Below are 22,194 nucleotides of genomic sequence, written 5' to 3'. Positions count from 1 at the left end.
GTACTGTGTTAGAATTATCAAATAGCTCATGCACTACAATGTAAAATAATCTTTTCATGTTCATCCTTCTACCTTCTTGTCTCATTAAATGCACCACTAAATTCATTCTATACACAGACTAGTCTTTAAAGTAGCAAGCTAATAAATCACAATTTAATAGAAAATTAAAAGCATAATAATTTTGTCATAAGATGCTGCTGTTGTCACAATTTTATGATATATTTTCTAGTTACTAATTTTAAAACCAAGTGATTAAACCTCTGCTTTTGAAGTATACCTGGGACATTAAAAAAAAACTCTTAGTTTACTTTTTTTTATGTTCAACATTGCAAGAAGAAAGTGAGCAATTCAGAAGTATTTTAATGTTTGTCTTCAGAAATAAAAATAGAGTCTATAACATTATATTGGTCTGAAATGTGGCATGGGCTTTTCATTTATTTTAAGAGTGTGATAGCAATATCATAAGTGTTGTGAAAACATAAATGGTGAGATAACACCTCCATAGGACTTGCTCTTAAGTAGGAAAATTGTAAACTCTTTAAATAAACTGCAGCTAGAACTGAAAGGATCGATTTGCCTTGTTGACTATGGATACTACACTTATTAAATGTCTAATTAAATTTAGTATAACATGTCTGTTGTTTCCTCCTTTTTTTCCCTTAAAACTGAAAATTTGGACTTATTTAGTAGCAAAATATCACATTATCATTGTTAGATTTCTTCGATTTTGGCAGTTGGTGTGACAGTGTTAAAAGAAAGCCAATAGTGTGACTTTTGATAGTGTCATTTTACACTGGAATAGTGTTTTTTGCTTGGTATTGCTATAATGGGAATATTAGAATCTATGTAGCTGTATATTTTGTGAAAAGGAATATCCAGATTTATAGTCAAGAACAATTAGCATTTAATAAAATTAATCCATAATTGTAGAAACATTCCTAGAGTGCGATGAACAGGGAGTTCTCACGAGATACGGTAGGGTTCCCCACCTAGTTGTTACTAAACAGCAATTTAGGGCAGAAGGGCCTGCTTAGGAAAAAATGAGAGAGAGGGAGCTGCCTTTTTCACTCTGCTCTTCAAAGCCGAGGCTCCTCTTATATAGACCCCACTCTCCCCTCTCCAGCACCCACAATGATTTCTATCTCTCTCCTTCCTCCCTCCCTTCCTTCCGTCCTTCCTTCCTTCCTTCCTTTCTTCCTTCCTTCCTTCCCTCCCTTTTTCCATCCCTTTTCCTCCCTCCCTTCCTTCCTTCCTTCCTTTTTTTTTTTTCATAATATTCTGTAAGGTGTAGAGTACCAAACCACAATACAAATGTGTTTCTTCAATTCTTGTCCCTGCCAGTTTTCCTCCTGTGAAATAACCATAGTTATCAGTTTTCTTACATGTTCTTTCATAGCCATTATGTGCTTGCAGACATACCCCCCCACACACGCACACATACACACACCCCAAACACAGAAATGATAATGTTCTGTACCTTGCTGTTTTCACTTTTAAGTCTTAGGGATCATTCCCTATCAGTGTGCTGTGTTTTTTAACGGCTACATAGTATTTCGTGATACAGTATTAACACTTAAGCAGTTGGTGTTACTGTGATAGATTTGATGACATCACCAAAAGCCACATTCATATAAAAATATTTTTTGCTCCAGGTGAGAGAAGACAAGATGAGGAATGGCTAATAATATGTTATTCTTTTCATGATTCCTCACAGATGGGAATCTATTTATTTACTATTTTGGAGACAAGGCAGTGCTCTGTTACCTAGGCTGGAGTGCAGTGGCATGATCACAGCTCACTGCAGCCTTGACCTTCCTCCGGGCTCAAGCGATCCTCCCACCTCAGCCTCCCAAGTAAATAGGACTACATGCATGTGCCACCATACCCGGCTAATTTTTAAAATTATTTGTAGAGGCGGGGGTCTCACTATGTTCCTGAGGCTGGTCTGGAACTCCTGGATTCAAGTGATCCTCCTGCCTCAGCCTCCCAAAGTGTTTGGATTATAGGCGTGAACTACTGCACTCGGCTTACTGATTTATTTTTGTTAAGAAAGATATATGTGTAGTCTATATCTGAATTGCATGAAAAATTCTACTGCGATCGAATTTGGAGAATTTACTGTCGTTACGGATGCTGTTTTTACCTAGGAGATGCTAATGTTTTTTAAGTCAATTGTTAAGTAAATTTGACAGATGAGCATACTATAAAGTGGGTGACAAGGATTTGTTAATAGTCTGGAAATCACATACTTTGTAGAGGCAGCAATGTTTAAACTGGCGCTGAGCCAGGAGAAGAGAAAAAAATATGAATGTTATTTCCTATAGTGTATGATGAAGCGGCAGCATTAGACTAGCTTTTTTCAGCCTGTTGTACTCCCATCCCCCATCAACACACACCAACCCCCGTCAACACACACACCAACCCCCATCAACACACACACACTATGGAACTGGCTACCTTGCGAGTTAAGGAATTTTCTGTCGCCACAAATATTTAAACAGTAAGATGGAGTAGGAAACACTTTCTGAAATAGATTAAGTGACCTCTAAAGGCCTTTACACTCTAACCTTTTTGATTCCAGAAGTCTAGAACAAGACAACTGGTCCTGTCCAGGGCCCTCGATAAGTAGTATTTAATGGTCACTGTTGGCTCATACTTATTGCCAGAATGGGCTGTAGACCACTTGCAAGTATGAAAAAGTCCAGCAGGTTAGTTTACTACTTGCGTTACTAAAAACACGGATCCTACTTTTGTTTCTCCATTGTGTAGGTGATGAGAGAAGGCAAAAAGCATCTACTAGTGGCAAGAAATCCTAGAAGGCTCCATGTTCAAAAGTTTGCCCATTTTGTTTTGTTTTTTTTTTGTTTTTTTTTCAGTTGCTTTTATCAATACCTATTAATGAATTGGTCTTTTAACATTGGAGACTATGTAGGACAGCAAAGAGGGAATATGTAAGAAAAATGTATTTGGGGAAACTTGGGGAATCTTTTCCATGTGATCTTTTAAAAAAGATAGAGGGATTTGGGGCTTTCATTGTCCACACCAGGCTGTGTGAATATCTCCCTTTCAAATTCTGGTAGCACTTAATATCTGAAACATGAAATTTAGCACTTCATTATATTTTGTTTGAAGAAGCCCCTTTCTAATGTGTAAAATCCTTATTTTAAATATTTAAATATATTTTATAGGAATACTGGAAAACAGTATGGAATCAGAGAGTTGAGGTATCTGATGCTACTTCATTTTATGTGGTTGCTAAGTGGTCATTTAGCAAAAAACCAGCAACAGTGTCTACCTTATTCTTTCCTGTGGTAGTGATACAATGTGATAAACCATTGCCACTTGCTTCCCAGGTCTCATTTGTGACCTCATGTGAGATACCTGGCCTGGATTAAGTCTCTATTGCGTGGGCATGGAAATTTCTGCCAAGCATAGGAATTTTTCCTGTGTTCTGGAAAGGAATAAGTGAGATCCAATAGTAATTACAGGTACATTTCTGAAGTTAAAAGACCTGGTTCTAAACCAATCTATGTATGCCACACTAATCTTGGAAATATGATGTAGCCTGTTTAAAGTACAGTTTATTCATCTGGCAAATGAAGATCAAGTAGTGCTTACTTGATCGTGTTTTTGTACAATTCAAGTGAGCTAACACACATAAAGTACCTAGTATAGTAGTGCCTGGTACAGAGTAAACACTCAGTTTATCTTAGTTGCCATTTTCATGTTTTTATTGATATTACTACTGACATTATTAATTACCTTGCAAAAAATGATTAGGAAGTTGTCATGGGAAAGTGGAAAAACAAGAAGAAGGCCACCTGAAATAAGACAGTTTCTATTCAACATTATTAGTGTATTCTTGACTTTTGGTTTTCCATGTATGTTCCTAGTGTTTTAACTACTTCTTGTAAGAATCACATTTTAATCTCAAACTTATATTCTAATCAAGTGAGATAGTGAATCTCAGTATCCTCCTGAAACTTTTTAATTTTGCTATGAAACCCCGAAGTTTTGTTACTGTTTTTTTGAATTTTGTTTATGAATAAACGCTGAGTACAGCCTTTACTAAACTGAAGAGAGAGTCATGATAAAGTACAATGTTGGAAATTTTGATCTTTGTCAAAGACATTAGATAACAGTAATGGCAGAGGGTATTTAGCAACATATTTTAAAATATTAGAGTGAGTTAAATCAACTAAAACCTGATAGAAAATGCGAATTATTAACACTCCTTCAATTAATTCACTTATTTATTCAGCTATTTGTTCGATTAACATATATGAATATTTATAAATATTCATTTGTATACAAATGCACAAATATTTATTTATTGAATAAATATAAGCTAAGCAAGTAAGCTTTGCTGAATGATTATTTTTTACCTTAGTCTTTATTTTCTTAAATATTTTATTTTGATTAGGTATTTTAATAGGCTTAAAAAGGATCAGTGGATAAGAAAATATGTTCCAAGGAAAGATATGGAAGATAACTAAGCCTAGAATGATCATAAGTTATAAATCATAAAACAGTAGCCAAATCATCATCAGCCACCTGTTTGCATCTCACTTGAAGTATAAGGAACTAAAAATTTCTTTAGCTATGTTGTCCAACATGGTAACCATTAGACATACGTGGCTATTTTAATTAAAATGAAAAATTTAGTTATGCAGTTGCATTAGTCACATTCAGCTTGGGCAACATAGTGAGACCCTGTCTCTTAAAAAACTACATCTTATTTAACCTAATATATCCAAAATAATATCTTTTTAACATGCAACCAATATAAAAAATTTTAATGAGATATTTTATATTCCTTTTGTCACTGGATTTTTTTTTCATTTTCTACCTATGTTAGGTAGAATAATAGTCCCCAAAGATGTCCCAGTCATAATCCCTGAAACCTGTGAATATGGATATAAGGAACTAACTGTCCTAGAGAATTGAAAATAAAAGCTATGTTTAATGCATCACACATAAGAAGTAAGGATTTTTATCTGTTCTAATCCCCTCACTGGAATTATGTGAATCTAAGGTATTTCTGGACAGTATGGCTTAAAATTTTAACATAAAAACTGTTGGGTGATTTTCACTCATCTTAGTAGACGTCTCAACAGCATTTGACAATAATGATTATTCCTTCCTTGACCCAAACTTTCCCAGAAAAGATAGTCATCTGATGGATACATTTTGTTAGTTTTTATATTTTAAAGTTGTATTCAAATAATTTATAGAAGAATGAAGACAATGACTTTAGAAAGTATAATAAGAATTTAAACATAGCAAGCCCCAATTTTTATTCCCTATTTTACTTGTTCTGAAGGTTTTATAACTTGGAATGGTTTATGTCCTTTGATTGCCACTAACTGCTTGTCATGAACCTGGAACATAATCTATTTTAAAGATTCTGACTCCATATAGCTCTAATAGGTTCTAGTTTACCATTAATCTTTAAAATTTTTTTTTTTTTTTACTTTAGATTTGAGGGGTACATGTGCAGGTTTGTTACATTTATATACTGTATAATGCAGTGGTTTGGGCGTCTATTGAACCATCACCCAAACAGTGATCATAGTAACCAATAGGTAGTTTTTCAGGCCTTGTCCTTCCTCCTTCCCTCCTTCCCTCCCATTTTGGACTCCCCAGTATCTATAATTTATATCTTTATGTCCCTGTATACCCATTGTTTAGCTCCTACTTGTAAGTGACAACATGGGGTATTTGTCTATTTCTCTATTAATTCACTTAGGATAATGGCCTCCAGCTAAATCTATGTTGCTGCAAAGGACGTGTTTTTGTGTTTATGGCTGTGTAGTATTCCATGGTATATATGCACCACATTTTCTTTCTCCATTCCACTGTTGATGGACACTTAGGTTGATTCCATGACTTTGCTGTTGTGAGTAGTGCTGCAATAAACATAAAAGGGCAAGAGTCTTTTTGGTAGAATGATTTCTTTTCCTTTGGGTAGCTTTCCAGTAGTGGGATTATCCAGTTCTATTTTTAGTTCTTTTAGAAATCTCCAAACTGCTTTCCACAAGGATTGAACTAATTTACATTCTGTTTATAAGCATTCCCTTTCTCCGCATCCTCAACAACATCTCTTAGTCCTTTGTTGGATGCATAGTTTGCAAATATTTTCTCCTTTTCTCTAGGTTGTCTGTTTACCCTGTTGATGGTTTCTTTTGCAGGGCAGAAGCTCTTTAGTTTAATTAGGTCCCAATTGTCAATCTTCTTTTTGTTTCATTTGCTTTTGAGGTCTTAGTCATAAATTTTTTGCCTAGGCCAATGTCCAGAAGAGTTTTTCATAGGAATTTTTTTTTTTTTTTTTTAGTTTGAGGTCTTACGTTTAAGTCCTTCATCCATCTTGAGTTAATTTTTGTATATGGTAAGAGGTGGAGATTGAGTTTCATTCTTTTGCATATGGCTTGCCAGTTTTCCCAGCACCATTTATTGAATAAAGTATCCTGTCCCCAGTGTTTATTTTTGTTTACTTTGTTGAAGATGAGTTGGTTGTAGGTATGCCACTTTATTTCCAGGTTCTCTGTTCTGTTCCATTGTTCTGTGTGCCTATTTTTGTACCAGTCCCATGCTATTTTGGTTACGATAGCCTTGTAGTATATTTTAAAGTTGGGTAATGTGATGCTTCCAGCTTTGTTCTTTTTGTTTAGGATTACTTTGGCTATTTGGGCTCTTTTTTGGTTGCATATAAATTTTAGGATAGTTTTTTCCAATTCTGTGAAAAATGACATTGGTAATTTGATAGGAAAAGCATTGAATCTACAGATTGCTTTGTGCATTATGGGCATTTTGATGACAATGACACTTTCAATCCATTAGCATGGGTTGTTTTTTCATTTGTTTCATGTGTGATTTCTTTCAGCAGTGTTTTGTAGTTCTCGTGGAGCTCTTTCACCTCCTTGGCCAGATGTCTACCTAGGTATTTGTGTGTGTGTGTGGCTATTGTAAATGGGATTGAGTTATTAATGTGGTTCTCAGCTTGAACGTTACTGGTGTATAGAAATGATGATTTTTACATGTCGATTTTGTATTCTGAAACTTTACTGATATCATTTATCAATCCAGTAGTCTTTTAGAGGAATCTTTAGCATTTTCTAAATATATAATAATTGTTGGTGAACTACTTACATCTTTAAAATGAATTTTTTTTTTTTTTTTTTTTTTTTTGAGACAGAGTCTTGCTCTTGTCACCCAGGCTGGAGTGCAGTGGCACGATCTTGGCTCGCTGCAACCTTGGCCTCCTGGGTTCAAGCAGTTCTCCTGCCTCAGCCTCTTGAGTAGCTGGAATTACAGGCACCCGTCACCACCACACACGGCTAATTTTTGTACTTTTAGTGGAGACAGGGTTTTGCTATGTGTTGGCCAGGCTGGTCTTCAAATCCTGACCTCAGGTGATCCGCCCACCTCGGCCTCCCAGAATGCTGGGATTACAGGCGTGAGCCACCGCGCCCAGCCAAAATGAAATATTTTTAAAAACACCAATGACTCATAATTTTGTTGAAGTTAAGATGGCCATCCTTTTGGCTCCATAGTTTTAAAACATTTTCACTTTTAGATTTACAAATACTGTTTCCTTTTAATCACCTTTTAAATACATCTGTCTTCAGCATTTGGATCAAGTACATTTCAACACACAGATATAAAAGATGAAAGAATACCACATTGCCCTGTTTTTAGCACAATGGGATACAAGTTTTTGTTACATTATACTTCATGAAAAATCACTCCTGTTAAATGTCTAATGGGATGAGAATACTATATTTCCTTTTTGTCCTTAAAAATGTATTATTCAGGCCAAGTCAAGAGAATTGTTTGAGGCTAGGAGTTCAAGACCAGCCTGTGCAATATAGTGAGACCTTGTCTCTAGGAAAAATAAATAAAAAAAATTAGCTAGGTGTGGTGCTGCACACCTGTAGTCCTAGCTACTTGGGAGGCTGAGGTGGGAGGATCACTTGAACCCAGAGTTCAAGGCTACAGAGAGCTATGATCTTACCAGTGCCCAGCTTGGGTGACAAGAAAAAAAGTATTATTCACGCATCAGTTCCTGATTTGGAGAAAATCCATCTGGGATACTGTCATCTGAAGACTTATAGTCAATATGATCATGTGCTTATATGATCAATTTCATCATCTTCGTTAAAGTCTAGAGTGCTGCTACTGGTTTCTTTGCCTTCTTCTAATTCATCTAATAATTGCAAAACATCTTTTGGCCAGTTTTTCCCCCCAGTGTGGTAGTATATTAGTTTTCTATTGCTATTGTAACAAATTATACAAACTTAGTAGCTTTATTAAGACAATACAAATTCATTGTATTATAGTTCCATAGTTCAGAAGTGTGACAGGTCTCACTGGGCTAAAATCAAGATGTTAGCAGAGCTGTGTTTGTTTCTGGAGCCTCTAGGGGAAAGTCTGTTCTCTTGCCTTTTTCAGCAAAGATGAAGGTGTTCTCTTTTTTCCATCTTTAAAGCCAGCAAGATAGAATCTCTCTGACTCTGCTTCCATCATCTCATCTCTTTTCTCCTGTTCTCTTCTGCATCTGTCTTTCACTTTTAAAGACCCTTGTGATTACTTTGGGCCTTCCCAGATAACCTCCCTATTTTCAACTGATTAGCAAACTTACTTCTGTCTGCATCCTTAATTCCCATTTTCTGTGTATCTTAACATATTCACGGGTTTCAGAGATTATGACTGGGACATCTTTGGGGACTAACATAGGCAGAAAATGAAAAGAAAAATTCAAGTCTTAACTGTATTCAGTGAAAGCTTTAAAAAAAAAGGAAAAAGCTACTTTTATATCTTCATGAACGATAATACAATACATTGAGCAATATAGTAAATGTGATGTAATAATGGAAGCTTTATTTCACTATTGCATCCTTCTAGGGGATTTCATCATTTTCTTTTCTTATCATAGTTATTTTTAGCATAGTTGGAAATAACTGACAGGCCATGATGCAATAATTTCTATATGATGAAATAAAATGTTTGAAGATACAGGAAAAGTAAGATCAGTAAGTTATATATTGAATCTTAGCTTTACACGAAGATCAAATGATCCTAATTGATAAAATGAATTTATTGTATTAAAAATATGTCAATTTTCTTTAGATTTTTGGAGGCCTCTAAGAAAGAATAAAGTCATGAAATATTCTTGAAATAGTTATAGAATTACTTATAAACGAAACGTACAGGCTGAATGTAGTGGCTCACGCCTGTAATCCCCATCACTTTGGGAGGCCGAGGCGGGCGGATCACAAGGTCAGGAGATCGAGACCATCCTGGCCAACATGGTGAAACCCCATCTCTACTAAAATACAAAAAATTAGCCAGGTGTGGTGGCGCATGCCTGTAGTCCCAGCTACTCGGGAGGCTAAGGCAGGAGAATCGTTTGAACCTGGGAGGCTGAGGTGGCAGTGAGCCGAGATCATGCCACTGCACTCCAGCCTGGCGACAGAGCGAGACTCCATCTCAAAAAAAAAAAACAAAAACAAAGAAGCCTGTAAAACTAAAATTTGGGTCTAGTGGACCCTGATTTTATACTGAGGGTCAAATGCTTCGTTTCCTTGCCTTCTCTGGTGCCACATAGTCCTCTGTATTTTTCCAGTTTCTTCTTTTTCTCCTAGTGTTAAGTGTTAGGATTCCTTAGCGGTTGTCCAGGGCCTCTTTTCATTATTTTTATTAAGTTACTACTATCAAAACAATATCTTCAGAACCTGCTTCCAACTCATAGCTAACTGCCTTCTACTTGGATTGTTTCACAGGCTCCTTAACTGAACATGTCCTAAATTCATTGTCATCTTTATTCCATCTTCCTCCACCAAAACAGAACAAATTCATATGCTATTCCTTTTTGGTGAGTGTGTGTTATGTAAAACAGTGCTTTTGTTTGTTTTTCTGGTGTTTTTTAAGTCATCAACCTGGGCCATCATGCACCCAGCAAGAAAATTAGGGGTTATCTTTGACTCCTCCTTCTATTACACTCATAAATAACTATATTCCAAGTCCTGTTAGTTCTCTCTGGTTTCATTTTTATTCACTCACTTCTGTCCTTTCCCACTTTGTCTGCCACAGGTTTAAATGTTTTTAGCCCCTTGGACTATTGTACTAACTTTCTATCCAGTTTTCTTATTTGCAGTTCTGTTTCCTCTGCCTACTCTAAGGTTCTGTGCAGAAGAAAACATGATCTTGTCATTCCACTGTGCAAACCCTTTTGAGGATTTCGATAGCCCTTAGAACACAGCCTAAACATTTTAACATTGCCTACTGGTCATACTTGGTACATGCCTTTTCTCCTCCACCTGACATCCACCACACACACACACACACCCACACACACACACACACACCCACACACACACACACACAAGCTAATAGCAAATGTACCAACCATTTTGAATTATTCTCTGTAATATGTCCTGCCTGTTCATCTCCAGACGTTCTGTGCCCTTCCCTTTGTCCAGAAGACTGTTCCCTCTCTTCATTTGCTAACCCAACACAGTGTACATAATAGCTTAAGAGTACTTCACATTGGAATTCCCTCCTGAGTATGTTTGAGGTTCCCATTCTGTGGTTCCATAGCACCCTGTCTGCCCAGAGCAGGTATCAACTCAACTGTTAGCATTTGAAGATTAGTTGTCTTCCTCAGGGTCTATTGTTAGCTCCCACAGAGTAGGAACCCTCTCTTTCTTACTCTACATGGTAACCCCAGAAGCTAGCATAGTGTTTACACACACAGTAAGTACTTTGAAAATGTTTGTTGAATGAATGAATGATATTTTATGAGCCCCTGAATAAATGAGAAAATACTTAAATATTGTAAGTATTGAATCAGCTAATACATGTGAATCATTAACTCATTGGACAGTGTCTGTTATAGACACAATAAATATTAGCTATTGTTGCTATCATGAAGACAGGAATGTAGATAATTTTTTCTTTTTCGTTCTACTTTGGTAATTAAAGAAAAACTAATGCAGTGTTTACAAATGAATCTTTTCTTTAAAATTAAGGTAATGATTTGGTGATTTCCCGTCTGCAGTGTATAGATTTGCCTTTGACAATGGAGATGTTTTTAAAGATGTAGTGCAGTGAAGAAGCCACTGTTTCAATATATGTCTTGTGAGATAGCGATCCCCAACCTTTTTGGCACCAGGGACCAATTTTGTGGAAGACACTTTTCCAGTGGTTTTGGGATGAAACTATTCTACCTCAGATCATCAGCCATTAGTTAAGAGTCTCATAAGGAGTGTGCAGCCTAGATCCCTCGCATGCACAGTTCTTCACAAGAGGGTTTGTGCTTCTATGAGAATCCTAATGCTGCTGCTGATCTGACAGGAGATGGAGCTCAGGCAGTAATGCTCCCTCGCCAGACGCTCACCTCCTGCTGTCCCGCCCGGTTCCTAACAGGCCATTGACTGGTACCAGTCTGCAGTCTGGGATTTGGGGGACCCCTGTTGTAAAAGATGCTTACCATTTCTGGACATTATGTTTTTCCATTTGAACTAATAGTTTTATGGATCCTTAGAAAATTGTCTGTGGTACTCTTTTTTTTTTTTTTTTTGTAGTGATGGGAGGCTAGAATGTTTGCTGGAAAAGACTTACCAGTGCACTTTTTTCAGCTTACTTGAATTTATCCTAATTTACTTCTCATCCAGTCTGAAATTAATTTATATTTGGCTTTGTCTATAGGTTGGATTAGATTCTTTCCAAAAGCCAAACTACTTAGGTCATTGATGCAGAGGTCACAGGGAGACCTACAATTGTGTTACTAAATTTTATAGACTAATGTATATAAAGTCAGAACCTCATGAAATACTGTTCATGCTGTTGGTTATACAGAATAATGTGCTGTGTGTCCCTGTGGCCTTGATTTCCTTCAGCTGAGCAGTCATTAGAAAGAAGAGGACAAAAATACTATCTTCATTGTCTCTGCTTTGCTTCAGACCTTCATCCCTGCATTGAAAACTGAGGGTGACCTCCTGTTGTCATCAGGCACTTTTTACTTCACAGCTTCCAGAAGGGGTGGTGATTACTGAGAGTGGCGCCGCACTTAGGCATCGTCTATAGGGACCTGACATTAGACTTCACTACAGACGTCTTCACATAAAAGATAGCTTTTCTTGAGAAAATTTATTTGTAGATTTTAATTTATGTTACAGATTTAAAACTGCAGACACTTTTGTCTGAAGGGAAATCTTACTAAAAGTTAGCACTTAGACCCTCTTTCAAATTTTATCATTTGTAGTCCTATATTTGTAAAACCTCTTATAATTCAATAACTGTTCAAAAGATCTTTTCTACATTATGTTTAAAGTACCTCTCTGCTTTTATTCTTACCTAGTTTTATGGAAGGGAAGTTTCGTGATTCAGATTCCTATTTATAGAGTTGATATGATGTATTATGAATTTAGGGTGATTTTTAAGTCTGCCCTACTATGTTCTTTAATAAACAAGATGTCCTAATTTTTTTCCACCTATTATGATGGTGCAGTTATGGAAATATTGCCTATAGCTTATATGTTAAAATTCTAAACTACATCGGTGTCCAAATATGCCTTTGCTTTTTGTTATGCTAGGAGAAAATAGGCTTTTTTTTTTTTGAAGACTTCACTAGCTAAGGAAATTAAAGTACTGAAAAGTTAGGAATAAGTGCTGTGTCTAAAGATAGTTGTGAAAAAATTCATTTAAAAAACCAAATTAATGGAGATATGAACAGAGTGGTTCTAATCAGAGAAATGAAATAATGGGGATTATTTCTTTTAATTTGGTGTGTTTTAAAATTGTCATCTCAGTGAATGCTTTAGTTCTAACTGGATGACTGCATTTGCAAAGTAATGATGTTGCTTGAAACTGACTATGTGCAGAGAAAGTGTAAAAGATGAACTATCTGCTATTTCTAGTTCAATGCACAGTTGTCATATTTATCCTTTGCTCAATTAAGGAACTATATTATTGGGGATTATTTAAGTATTAAAGTATATCTGGAAGTTCCACAAATTAAATAAGTTAAAAAATAAATTACTTCTGTTAGTGTTTTATATGGAAGCTCCCAAGTTTTTTTCATATCATAGTTAAACTGTACTATGATATGACTACTTGTACTTAATTATATAGACTACTTGTACTTAATTACAATGTGAATAATTATTTTGTCCATTATGTTAAAGTTAGGAGAAGACTATCTCTTTATGTTTTTTTCCTAGATAATCTTGAGCCAAATTTCTTTATATCCAAAGAATTTTTTTTTAATTATTTTTTTGAGATGGACTCACTCTGTTTCCCAGGCTGGAGTGCAGTGGCATGATCTCAGCTCACTGCTGCTTTCTCCTCCCGGGTTCAAGTGATTCTCCTGCCTTGGCCTCTCAAGTAGCTGGGATTACAGGTGCCTGCCACCATGCCCAGCTGATTTTTATATTTTTAGTAGAGATGGGGTTTCACCATGTTGGTCAGTCTGGACTCAAACTCCTGGCCTCAAGTGATCCACCCACCTTAGCCCCCAAAGTGCTGGGATTACAGGCGTGAGCCACCGTGCCTGGCTTCAAAGAATATTTTTACCAATAGTATATGATATTACATGGTTTCTTTGAGATAAATTAAGAGTTTACAAAAGAAAGACACAGACTTTTATGTTCTTGATGTCTTAAAGAAAAAATATACTGAGTGCTCATTACTTTAAACCTTTGAATAACTTTTAACAACCTCTGCATTCCTACTGTTTATTCATATTCTTTTGTATTGTTTTAAGATAGACTGAATTGAATGAAATTTGAATTTTATAGTTTTTAATAGTAATTACAATTATTGATAAAGTCAGATATACAAGCTCTTTAACATTTAATGTAAATTAAAAGATGGAAGTGATTTAAATTGGATTTGTTTCAGAAGTCCATTTTAGAAATCAGTTGACAGTATTAGCAACATCACTATTATATAAATATATGCTAATGTAGAATGAAAGAAAGGTCCTCATTAAAATCTTGTTGCTAAACAAGTGACAAAAACCTTACAGACAGCTTAAGGCTTCAGGTCAGTCACATTTACTCCTGAAGAGATTTGGACAAGTGTGAAAGTATATAGACTATGCCTTTATTGTGATCAGAACACATAAATGCTATTTTATACCAGTTCCCTACCAAGGACATTTTTATTAATATTAGACAAAACAAGTCTTAATGCAATGCCTAAGCATCCTATTCTGAGTTTCTCAAGTAAGTTAAAATATTGGGTTTGTTAAATTCAGAAAGTAAGCATTTGCTAACAGCCATTGTGTCTGTGTTTTCCAGAAAAGGACTGAGGTTTGGTCAACTAGTGTGTTTTCATGAGGCAAAATTCATGAACTAATTACCTTTCTTCCAGACATTATTTGGGTGAATTGGTCTGGTATAGGTGTAGTAAGGTGACAGTAAAGGTAAGGTGGTGCAGGGGAATCCAGCCCATGGTTCATTACCACTATTGAACATGGCAGTTCTCTTAAAGAAGCCTTAGGTAGCTTTAGCTAATTCCAGATTAACTTTATATACATATTGAGGATTGCCCATGTCTTTTTATTTGGGATCTTAGTCTTTGCTTATATAAAGGTAGATCTTAACATCATGCTATAAATAGAAAAATTAACATGTAGGAATGGATAGGCATTCCAGAGTGAAAGTTAGTTGACTTTTAGATAGCCATGTGGCTACCCTTCAGCATCTCCACTGAAAATGAGCTGGCTATGAGTCTACTTTGCCTTTTGAGTGCTAGAGAGTCCTTAGTTAAAGGGCACAAAGGAATTTCCCTTGGTTTGATTTGACCTGTGTGCCCAGCTCATCTGCATCAAGAGGAACAAGAACATTTGTAGTTGGAATAAAGAAGATACTTGATTACATTTAGAGTCTAACAGGCTGGGTTGGGAATGAGAGAGCAAATGTTGGAACTGCTGAGCAAATGAGAGAATGAGAGAGCAAATGTTCAGACTGCTTCTGAAGCAGAAGCCAAAGGGAACTAATCCTGTGTGTCTCTGAAGGGGAATACTATGTATCACTCACTTCATGTGATCACACACATTAAATTATTTGAATTAAAGTCATTTCTTGCATCCTTTGTTCCTTCTTCCTATTCCACCAATTTTCTTGGAAGTATCACTATAATGTTGTGAGTGGATACAGTTATCTATGCTGTAGGGCTCTTGTCCCAGCAAAGCCCCCCCAATGAATTTTTTATGCATTTAATAAATCTCATTTTTGGTTGCTTGTGGTTTAAAAATATTTTTGTTACATAAGTATGTTTTTCATGGACACTGCTAAGATTATCTGTCTAAGACAATTATAAATAATTTATAATCCCAAGTACCTGGAAGGATAACACATAGCTCAAGAAAAGAGAGGAATCTTGATGATTTTGTATTTTAAAAGTTACAAAAGATATTGAGAAAACACAATACACAATTCATTTTTATTTTTATTTTTATTTTTTTGCCTACAGCTTCTTTGTAAGGACGATGTTTAAGATCTCACTTAGAAATAGTTGCTTACTTACAGTAGATTAGGGGTGGCAGAGTCTGGAACTAGGGCAGCCAGTGGTCAGAAGGAGGGACCAGAGTAGTTCATGAGAGTAGCTGCAAGAGATGAGGAGCAAAGCATATTGTCCTGTGTAAGGGATAAGACAGGACTGAGTCTGACCCAAAGCAAATACAAGACAGAGTAGTAAGTGGCCCACCTGTGGGTAGCATAGGTACCAGGCTTTTCTGGGTTTGTGGTCCTGAAAAGGCAGAATACCCAAGGTGCCAGTACGATTTAAAGAGCAAACTAGCAGAGTGGAAATTTGACAGAAAGCCATTTCAAATATCTAGGGCACCTAGAACTTACTTGGGAATGAAATGGGAGTCCTGTTATTAGAAGTTAAGAAACCATGGCAGGGTTGTGTAAAAGCAAAGGGATGCCTTGATGCCATGAGGTGAGAATCCACCGGCTTTTGTTGCCGGGTACTAAGAAGACAGAGACTAGACAACAGATAACCAATGTCTGGAAACAATTCCCCTGGAAAAGAGGAGTCAACTCTTTGTATTTCTCCTAGAATATACAGTCGTGCACTGCATGACAGTGTTTAGGTCAACAACAGACTACATATATGATGGTGGTTCCATAAGATGATAATGCTGTATTTTTACTGTACCTTTTCTATGTTTAGAAATGTTTAGATATACAAGTACTTACCTTTCTGTTACAATTTCCTGCAGTATTCAGTATAGTAACATATGGTACAGGTTTGTAGCCTAGGCTATAAAAAATAGTCTAGATAATCTACTCAGCTGTACCATCTAGGTTTGTGTAAGTACACTCTGATCTTTGGACCACGATGAAATTGCCAAATGATGCATTTCTCGGAACGTATCCTCATTGTTAAGCAGCCCATGATTGTACTGTTTCTCTACCAGAAATCCTATCTCTACATCCTCTCTCTATGAAGTCTCCTTGCCCTTCATCTCAGAAGTCCTCTCTCCCTCTTCTCAAATCACATTTATTTCTACAAAGTGAATATCACTCATCTTATTCTGCCTTTTACTGGTGTACATGTCTTTTGTTGAGCATGGTACCATGTGCCAAGCACAATGTACATAATAGATGTCAAGGCTGCAGTGAGCTATAATCATGCCACTGCACTCCAGCCTGGGTGACAGGCTTTTTTTTTTCTAAAAAGAAGAAAATTGTGTGTGTGTATGTGTGTGTGTGTATTTATATAGATATAATTACAAGTAATTTTTTCCTTCCAAATTTATTTCAGATTTTACCAAATGTTGCAAGAGCTCTGGATTTCTTATGGTAGTAAAATGCCGGAAAGAAAATTCTGCATTGAAAGAATGTCTAACTGCTTAGTAAGTAGTTATCTCAGCATTTGTGCTTCTATGTGTATTTGTGGTAGATAAGAGTATGTTACTTAACTCATTACATGTAATATATTCTGTACCTCTCCGTACCAAATTTATCATATTATTGGCTGAGTCTAAAGTTCCAGTATAGTCTTAAAAATGCAACATATTTATGAAAGAGTCTTTTCAAATTTTGTCAGCATTGTATCTGATTAAAAAGATGAAGTCAGCAGACAAAAAATATATGATTTTTCACTATTTAACAAATCTTTTTTCATGAACAGTTTGATCTGTAAAATATACTGCAGACTGATTTTTGTTTATTCTATTGTAAAGACAACTGAATTAAAATATCTCTGAGACTTTCTCCAGCCTTGTGATTTGTTGGATTAATATAATTTAACTCCTAGAAAGTTGAGATAAATCATATGGATGATATAAAGGTAAATTTAGATTTTTTAAGTTAACCAAATTCAATTTTAAAATAATTTTATAATATCGTGTTCACTAATATTTTGTTGTAGTTCCTTAAATTTAAGTAAAAATGTGTGAAGTTCTTTGAATTCACATGGTGATTTATTCATCCATGTTCTATTGCCCACATTAGTGACAGATAAGATTGCAGAATACTTTAGTAAGTATTGTTAATTGAATGTTGAGAGATCTTAGTTTTGGTAAGCCTTTATTTCCTTTAATTTCTGTAGCCTGTGCAGCGTATATGTCAGTATGGTATGTATCTTAGAGGGTTAAATAAAAATGTAATAAACACCTGAACCCTACTTTTTTTAAATAAAATATGTACACATAAACTTATAGACCTTTTTTTTAGAATGGTGGAGTTGGAAAAGACTTTAGAGATTATGTAAACTCATCTCTATATTTGCTATATTTGTAAATGATGAAACATAATATTGATTTTTTTTCTTAAGTTAATAATATCAACAGCAGCCTTTATTTATGGTCCAGGTATTGTACTCAGTGCTTTACCATATAAGAGTAAAGGTTCATTCTGTGACTTAATATTCTTTCAGCTCTATTCCCGAGTGCTTCCAAGAAATGTTTACTGAGTAAACGAATCTCTTAAACTTTTGTATGACTGAATTATTAAATTCTGTCTTATACATTGATTAAATAATTTTTATATCTCAGATTCAGTCATCATAATTGTTATTGCTAGTTTGACATATTATCCTTCACTCCAGTCGGGGCAGCTCTAGAGCAGAGTAGACAGGAGTATAGACTGCAGAGAGGGCAACCTGGGTTCAGCTTCAGTATCAGTGAGAGCTTAGCTAGCCGTGTGACCTTAGGCAAGCTCCTCATCGTAAGAAGGAATAATTATAACTTATGGAGTGATTGTGAGGTACTGCATGTAAACACATTTACCATGATAGGTATTCAGTAAATGTTAGCTCTTTTTTGATTAGTATTTGTTATTATTTGTCTGAATATTAATCATTTGAATATCCTTCTCTCTCTCACCCCCTAGAAATACAAGAAGAAGATAACAGATTCTAGTCCATCTGAGGGGAGGAGAGGGGCTAGGAAGGATGGCTGTTTCTGCTTGTTTAGAAGAGATAAGCAGTGGATGTGACATTAACTGAAAGTAAATGGAAAATTATTAGGGAAAATTGTACTTGACTTTGAGTCCCCAGATACACTAAGAAATAGTATTTATTCATCTTTAAATAAGAGGGTGTTCTGCTTTGTTAATTACTATTGACGTTTCCATGAAATGAATGTAACTGCTATCCTCTCTCATTTTGAAACATTGTTTTTGCTCCTTTATTTCTACCTCTTACTTTCATTTTTTCCTTAATACACTATGATCTGATTTCTGTCCTCACATCACTGAACCTGCTCTTTTTAAAGGCTCTAATGGGCTGATGGTAGACAAATCCAACAAATTGTTCTTCCTCTTTTACTTGACCTCTCTCTGGCAATCCCTTCTTAAAATTCTCCTGTCTTCCCTGATAATATTTTTTCCCATTTTCCCAACATCTCTTTGTACTTCTCAGTGTTTTTAACCTACTCCTTAAAGTTGGTGATTCCCCAAGTTCTCTTCTCATTCTTAAATCTGAGGAAGTTTAGTTTGCACCCATGAATTCAATTACTTACTATAGAAAGTAACATTTGTTTCTTTGTTCAAGTCCAAAAATGAACTGGGCTCCTTTTGCTCGTCCTACAATGTGTCTTTGTGAATTATACAGTAGTCTAGTATCTTCAGTCTTGTCTCCTAACTCTAATTGGTTATTTCCTATTGATTTCTGAAATTTCCTGCACGTCATCTCTTCCTTTTCATTCCTACAGCTCCTCCTTTGGCCTGCGCCTTCCATCATTTTTTGCCTGTATTATTTTAACAGTTTATTGGCTATCTTGCCTCTAACCTTGCTTGCCTCCTTTTGTCCTGTCTGCCACATGTTGTCAGATTCATCCAAGACACAAAACTGATCTTACAGGTGAGGTGCTCTATGAATTGTGCCCCGTTTTCTTCAGGATTGATTTTAGTTTCTTAGTATAGCATAAATGGCACATCATGATTTGACTTTTGCCCATTCCATCTTCATTTCAGGCCTTTTCTCCTATGTGCATAATCTGCTATGGTGGTACCTATCTACTTGCAGGTTTTCATGCATTAGTTTTTCCTCATCCATGTGCCTTCCCACACTTGCCTTCTATATGGATTTCTGTTGGTCTTTCAAAATACAACTCAAGCATTTCCCCTTGATACCTCTGCCCTCCCCATTTCTTCCTTGTTTCCATGGTGCACTGGGCCATACCTCTGTCACAGTATTTTATAGATTTAATTTTAATCCAGTCTTTACTTGTCCTTTACACAGTGGGTTCCCAGGACAGGAGCTGTGCTTCTCATTGCTCTGTTCTGTGACAGTGCTATATAAAAATGAATGATTTGGTCTTTAGTTTGGTAGCATAAAGTTAACAGTGAATTTGTAACCATTACTAAAAGTATACTTCTAAAGATTGAGCCTGATGAACCAGATATCTGAATATTAGTAATTAAAGTAAGCTTACATTTAACATGTGCAGGATTATTTACTTGAAAATATTTTCATTTCCTTCTCATAGCTATAATGATCCAGCCTTTTATGAAGAATGCAAAATGGAATACCTGAAGGAAAGGGAAGAATTCAGAAAAACTGGAATTCCTACAAAGAAAAGGCTACAGAAGCTTCCAACAAGCATGTAGGCAGATACTCAAATGACATTCAGGAACTCTAATATTCATGGAAGTCATTTTATAGTATAAATCACCTTAAATAATGGACCCAAGTATGTATGTTTGCTTTATCTTAATTATGGAAATATTAATTTTATCTGAAATAAATATTTTATTTCAAAGTTTTGGTTTCTTAAATGGGAAAGGAGTAGCCACTGAATTGGGATATGGTTTTCCTGGTCATTCTGGACCTTTTGAAAATTTTTCCACAGCTATAACAGTTATACTGATTTTTTAGAGTTCAATATGGTCCTTATATTACTTTTCTTCCAGTGTATATGCTAATGGCTAACCATGGGAGCCAAAACTAAAGAAAAGCAGGAATGGACAACCTTCAAAGGTGTTAGTAATAACTAGGCAGTATAGCAGAATGGCTATGAACCAGAATCCTTCCTGATTCTACCACTTATTAGCTATACAGCTGTGGAAGTAAATCTAATACAGTTTGTGAGGATGTACTGAGTATCGCATATAGCAGGAACACGTACGGTGTATAAGACAGTGCTTCAGACCTGGTAGATGCTCTTATATTGGTAGTTACGGTTAGTAGTAGTAGAGGCTTATTTGGAAACTATCTTAGTCCATTTTCTGTTGCTATGGGAGAATACCCAAGACCAGGTAATTTATAAGAAAAGTTTGTTTGGCTCATAGTTCTGGAGTTTATTTGCCAGCAGCTTCTGGCAAGGGTTTTCATACTGCATCAAAACATAATAGGGTGTAAAAAATAGAAGGACAAACAAGTGTAGGCAAGCTTTTATAACAGCCCGCTCTCTTGAGAACTAAAACCTGTAATAATGGCATAAATCCATTCACGAGGGCTCCACCCTCATCACCCTATTACCTCTTAAAGGCTCCATCTCTTAGTACTGTTAAATTAGCAACTAAGTTTCCAACACATGAACTCTTGGGGGACACATCAAACCATAGCAGAACCATAGATAAGGAGATACTTATATGAATTAATTTTACTTACATCTTTGATGTAGAATTTTCTAAAACATATTATATGTTCTTAACCTCATAATTTGGCTACTGAGTCCTTTAATCTTTCATTTTGAAAAGTTATCTAAGTGAATTACCATTCTGTAACGTAGTAATGGACTCAGAAAGTAGTATAAAAAATTTATGTCCCAATTTGATAATTTGAGCTTTTATATTAAAAGTTATTTTTTCCCCATGAGCTGTTAACTCTTCCACAGCCATTGTAACTAGTTTCAAGATAAGTAAATTTTACGTATATTTTCACACAGTCCTCATCAAAATCACAAATAGAAATTACTACCAAGACAAGGTTTAACTTTCCCTAATCCCATGAAATAGATCTGAGAGATTTTTTTTTTAAGAAAGAACTTAAATAGGACACTACAGAATCAATTCAAGTTCCACACTTTACTCTTGAGTGAACCACTCAAAAAACTATTGTACTTTTATTTGAAATACAAAGAAACCACATTTTCCCAGGCCACAGATCAAAAGGAGGGAGATTACTAGAGCAGACAAAAGCAAAGCAAATATAGAAATCTAGAGACCACACAGCATAGGGGCAAACATGCCCATATTTCCACATTGACCTTTGGTATTGGTGCATTTCCTAGAGCACAGGAAGTTAACTGTTTTTAGAGATAAATGAAAATGGAAAAGTTACTTTAAGAAGCTAGTGAAGTATACAATCTATTTTATACCTTTGATTAAAATCAGAAGTAGCCCACTTCATGTAGAAAATTCACTTATGTACATGTTGCTTTCCCCATAGAAGCCAAATTAGATTATACAATACAAATAATATGTTCGTCCTCCTTATGTCAAAGACTTAAACCATTCATTGTAGCCTTCAGAATACCCATGTGTATCCATACTGAAGATTTTTTTCACCTGGTACATCTGTCTCAGTTGTGTCTTGCTTGCTTATGGGTGCCTCTGTTGATATTATTCCCTGTTAATATGTGATAACCCATAGGTTTTTTACCCCTTAAGATACACCTTCTTCAAGTAGCCTTTCTGAATTAAGATCAGGACTTTGTTGTCACATCATTCAGCTCTTCAAGTCTGAATTTTCCCATATATTTTGGTTTTCTAATGTTTCACATAGGCACGT

At 35.7% G+C, this 22,194-nt stretch overlaps 1 protein-coding gene across 6 annotated transcripts in view; it reads left to right on the top strand.

The window, feature by feature from the left end:
- CMC1 (C-X9-C motif containing 1) overlaps positions 1 to 20,221 on the top strand; it is a 78,225-nt gene extending 58,004 nt beyond the window's left edge. For all 6 annotated transcript variants that reach the window (XM_032162254.2, XM_032162250.2, XM_032162251.2 and 3 more), the window contains 2 exons: positions 16,780 to 16,870; positions 19,949 to 20,221. In XM_032162254.2, the coding sequence (XP_032018145.1) occupies positions 16,780 to 16,870; positions 19,949 to 20,069 (212 nt within the window). In that variant the 3' untranslated portion in view covers positions 20,070 to 20,221. The remainder of the gene's footprint in view (positions 1 to 16,779; positions 16,871 to 19,948) is intronic.
- Positions 20,222 to 22,194: the final 1,973 nt, after the last annotated feature.

This window comes from Hylobates moloch, unplaced genomic scaffold, assembly GCF_009828535.3.
Source record: "Hylobates moloch isolate HMO894 unplaced genomic scaffold, HMol_V3 SCAFFOLD_8, whole genome shotgun sequence".
NCBI classification, from domain to species: domain Eukaryota; kingdom Metazoa; phylum Chordata; class Mammalia; order Primates; family Hylobatidae; genus Hylobates; species Hylobates moloch.
Note: the sequence above shows the minus strand (reverse complement) of the source record. Positions and strands in the feature narration are given on the sequence as shown.